Source organism: Engraulis encrasicolus, chromosome 22, assembly GCF_034702125.1.
Source record: "Engraulis encrasicolus isolate BLACKSEA-1 chromosome 22, IST_EnEncr_1.0, whole genome shotgun sequence".
Lineage (NCBI taxonomy): Eukaryota > Metazoa > Chordata > Actinopteri > Clupeiformes > Engraulidae > Engraulis > Engraulis encrasicolus.
The window spans coordinates 25,042,445-25,047,482 of NC_085878.1; the positions used below are offsets into that span (position 1 = coordinate 25,042,445).

Sequence of the window (5,038 nt, forward strand, 5' to 3'; positions counted from 1 at the left end):
GGTAATTTCATAGTTATTTCATAGTTATTTCAGGGTATTAACTGTTTGTTTTTAGTAACAACAGCAAAATAACCATACAGTTTCCAGTGCATTGTGGTGACACCCTGATGACTCGCAGCACGGTGACACTTTGTTGACACACACACACAGAGAAAGAGAGACACACACACACACACACACGCACACACACACACACACACACACACACACACACACACACACACACACACACACACACACACACAATGTACTGGAAACTGTATGGTTATTTTGTTGTTGTTACTAAAAACAAACGGTTATTACCCTGAAATAACGATGAAATAACTATGAAATTAACACAAAATTACCACCTTATTAGCGATCCGTAAAGTAAAGTCTTACCGCTGGGGAGATGGGTGTTATGAGATGGGGTGGGGTCTGGTGCACTGGCTGCAGGAGAGGGGTGTTGTCAGATATCCAGTGCTGGAGTTTCACAAAGGCTTAGCTGGAGGTGCTGGTTGAGGGGAGTAGAGGTGAAGGCGTGGAGATGGGTTATAAGAGGATTGATCAGAGGTGGGAGCCTCTGTGTAGTGGGAGGTGGGTAAGGATGTTCTGAGGTGCTGGAGAATCATAGATGGAAAGGGGGTTTATTGAGGTACGTTGTGGGCAGTGGGTCAGAAGGGTGTCACGGGAGGTGGGTTAGGGTGCGTTGGCAGAGGGAGAGGGGGGGTCATAAGAGGCTATCAAGCAGTTGGGGGGTTGTATATGTGGGACGGGTGAGAGGAGAGGTGGGTGGCTGAGGTTATGAGGTGGGGTAAGGTTTGATGTTTTAGCAGCAGGAGAGGGATCAAACAAGAGGTGCTGGAGTTTCATAAAGGGCTTTAGCACACAGTGGAATAATGAGTTGACAATGGGCTATGTGGAGTGGAGTGGAGTGGCGTGGCGTGGGGGGGGGGCTCCAAAAGAGGTGGTGGAGTTTAATATGGGGTTAGAATGGGGGTGGGGGGTCGAGAGGTGTTGGTGTTATATACTGTAAGTGCTTATCAAGCAGTTGGGGGGGGGTCGTGTTGAAAGAGAGGTGCAGACATTTCATAAAGGTTCTGCGGGCTGTTGAAGTCCACACAGGGCAGCTGAACTCACCCACCCACCCGAGCAGCCCTTCCCTCCCATCTTCTCATGTGCCCCCATATTTCAGCTCCCAGCTGGGTCAGCCCCACCGCCTCCCCTGAGGTCACCCAGAGGAGATCAGCACACCCTCCTCTCTTTGTCTCTCACTCTCTCATTTTCTCTTTTCATCTCTCTCATTACCTTTCTCTTTTAGTCATTTTCTTTTTGTGTTCTCATGTCCATCACTCTCACTTTCTCTCTCTCTCTCTCTCACTTTCTCTTTCACTCTGTCTTTGTCTCAGACTCTCTCTCTTCCCCCTCTCTTTGTGTCTTCCATTTCCTAGTCTCCCTTTAGTGGTGTCAACAATAATCGGTTCGGCAATGCATCGCAATGCAGGGAAGGACAGTTCAATAATCGGTTCAGCACTGCATCGCAATGCGGGGCAGGATAATTCAATAATCGGTTCGGCAAATGCGATAATCAGTGCAGCATATCTTCTCAAGTTTCAATTACATATTTCCGTGGGCTTTTCCATAAATTAAAAAACACTTCAAAGCATTATAAACAGCCAATAAAATGTGGATCAGTATATGACTGCTAGTATTGACTTGTGACTGCTGAAGAATTTGCCTTGCTTTCAGTAGAAATACAGTATAATGCATTGCAATGTATCGTAGAATCGGACTGAATCGTTTTGTATCGAATCATTACCTTCCTGGTTTCAATTGGAACGAATCTTAAGGGTACCCTATTTTCTTTCAATTTCCTTTCTTTTTCTAATTCTTTCTCCCTCTTTGTCTAGTATCCCTGTAATATTCTCTGCTATCCTCTCTCCTCATTCTTTTCTGTTTAAATGCATTTTGGAAAGCTGCCTAGTCAAAAACATTTTTTGACGTGAAACAGTCAACATCTTTTTTTGTTTTAAAGCGAATCTCACTGATTTGTATTGCAGACATGTGCGGCCTAATGGGCTGTGACGTCTGCTGTGTTTGGTGATGGGGACACGGCTGGTCATGGCTAGTCGTCTGTGGTGATATGGTTTGCTATGCTCATTTGTCTGGCATGCCACCGTCATTATAAATGCATCCCCTCCTCCTCTCATCTCCTTTCTCCACGGTAGCTGGGTATTCGTCAGGCAGTTGCACTTATTGGCCTAGCCAATGCAGCTCTTCTAGGAAAGAGTTTCTCTGGAAAGAAGGAAAAAAATGGGAGAAAAAATAAACTTTGTAAATATTTCTAGGAAGAGTCCACACGTTAAGTTCTGTGAATAAAGAGGGTAAAGATACCCCCTGGTTTCACACTCACAACCTGCTACACACTCTACCTCTCTAACCATTTTTGCATCTCTCTCTCCCCCCTCTCTCTCTCTCTCTCTCTCTCTCTCTCTCTCTCTCTCTCTCTCTCTCTCTCTCTCTCTCTCTCTCTCTCTCCATCTCTCTCTCCTTTTTCCATTCCTTGCTCCCTCTTTCCCTCCCTCTCTCTCCCTCTCCCCCTCTACCTCCCCTTTCTCTCTCCATTTATCCCCCCTCTCTCTCTCTCTCTCTCTCTCTCCCTCTCTCTAGATCCCTGGTGGAGGCCGCGCTGGTAGCAAAGGACACTGTTGTGTGCGGCTTCCGCAAGGAAAACAGGGAGTGGTGCCTGGCAGTCTGGCGGGGCTGGGGCGGCCGGGAGCTGGAGGTCTTCTACCAGTCCTATGAGAAGCTGTCCAGCCTGGAGAACAGCATGCGCAAAAGAAGGTAGCCGTTGTGCTGCTCAGCTAAGCTGAGCCGTGAGCTGCTGGGAGCTGCTGTAAGCGCTGCTGTGTGCTGTACTGTGGCGTACATGAACATGTGCGCTGCTGTAAGGGGGTGTCGGAATCTGCGTTCTGTGGAGGGTTGAGGAGGGTCCCCCTCCGCTCCGCTCGGCGAGAGGGGAATACACACTACACACTGCACTCCACTCGACTCAACAGGCCCCAGTGTTTCACACGCAGCGCTGGGACTTTTGGCAGCGCCGCACTGACATCAGCACCGCATTCTGGACCTGTGGGTGTTAGTGTGTTGTGTGTGTGTGTGTGTGTGTGTGTGTGTGTGTGTGTGTGTGTGTGTGTGTGTGTGTGTGTGTGTGTGTGTGTGTGTGTGTGTGTGTGTGTGTGTGTGTGTGTGTACAAGTGTGTGTGTGTGTCTGTGTCTGTGTGTGTGTGTACAAGTGTGTTTGTGTGTACAAGTGTGTGTGTGTGTGAACAAGTGTGTGTATGAGAGAGAGATAGAGAAAGAGAGAGTGCATGTGTGTAAATATGCACGTACATGAGTGTGCATGTTTATTTGTGTGCATGAGTGTGTGTTTGTGTTTTGGGTGTATGTTTGTGTGTGTGTGTGTGTGCGTGTGTGTGCACGTGTGTGTATGTGCATTTATATGTATGTGTGTGTATGTGCATTTATATGTATGTGTGTGTCTGGGTGTAAGTGGTCAGGGTGAGGGGGCTGCTTGCTACACTGCTACATTGCTAGGCTCTGCTGCCCCTGGCCACCACACTGCTGTATCTGTGGCTGCTGAGAGGCCGTCAAAGGCACCTGTGTGGCTTCCCCCGAGCACAGCAGAGGAGAGGAGAGCAGGGAGCAGCGGCCCCAAACGCCCTCAGTGACAGCGGCTCCCCCCCGCCCCCTCCACTCTACTCCACTCCACTCCCCAAGACACCCAGACTTTTCTGCTCATATACACCTACAGTATAGCAGCCCAGCCTAGATCTGCTCTACTCTACTCTACTCTAGTCTACTCTACTCTACTCAGCCCAGCAGAAGAGCATTGCTTCAGGACATTAAGACACCGGAGTAGGGCCTGGAGCTCTCCTCTCCTCTCCTCTCCTCTGTACTCTATTCTACTTTACTCCACTCTACTCTACTCTACTCTACTCTACTCTACTCTACTCTGCTCAGCCCAGCAGAAGAGCATGGCTAGAGGACATTAGTGTAAGACACCGTAGTGGAACCTGGAGCTGTCAGGAAACAGCGTGCTGCACGGCATCACCATGCAGACGCAAGACACAGACAGATAAGTGAGGCAGACACAGAAGTGCTGCGCAGCACAGCACAGCATGCCCATCTGCCAAGCAGAGACGTTGCAAGATTGTTTAAGAGTGTATGCACATGGTGTGTGTGTGTGTGTGTGTGTGTGTGTGTGTGTGTGTGTGTGTGTGTGTGTGTGTGTGTGTGTGTGTGTGTGTGTGTGTGTGTGTGTGTGTGTGTGTGTGTGTGTGTGTGTGTGCGCACGTGCGTGAGGCAGACTGACATATTGAGACAGACAGGAAGCCCTCAGTAGACATTGTGAATTAGTCCGCTATGCCTGTGTGTGTGTGTGTGTGTGTGTGTGTGTGTGCGTGTATGTGTGTGTGTGGTGAAGGTCAACCTTGAGGGGACCGTGATTTTAAAACTTTAATGAAAATTGTGAATTAAAGTGGATTCCACAACATTGCAGACAGTAGCAGACCTTTATCAAGTGGTCTCACTTTAATCTCCCTAAAGCAGGGGAGGTAGAGGAGTCATTTTCAGGTTTTTAGTTGTCGGAAAAATAATTACTGTAATGAAAATGACTCCTAGCATAACAGTAGCAGAATTATTCTGATCTGTCAGCAAAGGCTGAAACATTTTGGTGAATGTGACCTTTTTAGTATTTTGATAAGACATTCTGAACAAACTTCTGCCTTTTAACAATGCTGCCTGTAGAAAAAAAGACTCTCATTGGAAGTCTACATACAAGCATTTTTTTGTTTTAGAACAAACAAAACAAAAGCACCTTTAAGACTTTGGTAGGACTGGCGAATGTTATTTTACGTACATGTAACACAACCAGCATGATTGTGATTATTATTATATATGCAATGAACTGCGATTTGTAAGAGTTGTAAAAAAATATATAGATCTTATTTATTGTCTGATTTATTATATTGAAATAAAATCCCACCGCATGTGTACA

At 47.2% G+C, this 5,038-nt stretch overlaps 1 protein-coding gene across 2 annotated transcripts in view; it reads left to right on the forward strand.

The window, feature by feature from the left end:
* The window catches only part of lrrk1 (leucine-rich repeat kinase 1), a 113,103-nt gene extending 109,966 nt beyond the window's left edge, over positions 1-3,137 (forward strand). For both annotated transcript variants that reach the window (XM_063188833.1, XM_063188834.1), the window contains one exon: positions 2,650-3,137. In XM_063188833.1, the coding sequence (XP_063044903.1) occupies positions 2,650-2,827 (178 nt within the window). In that variant the 3' untranslated portion in view covers positions 2,828-3,137. The remainder of the gene's footprint in view (positions 1-2,649) is intronic.
* Positions 3,138-5,038: the final 1,901 nt, after the last annotated feature.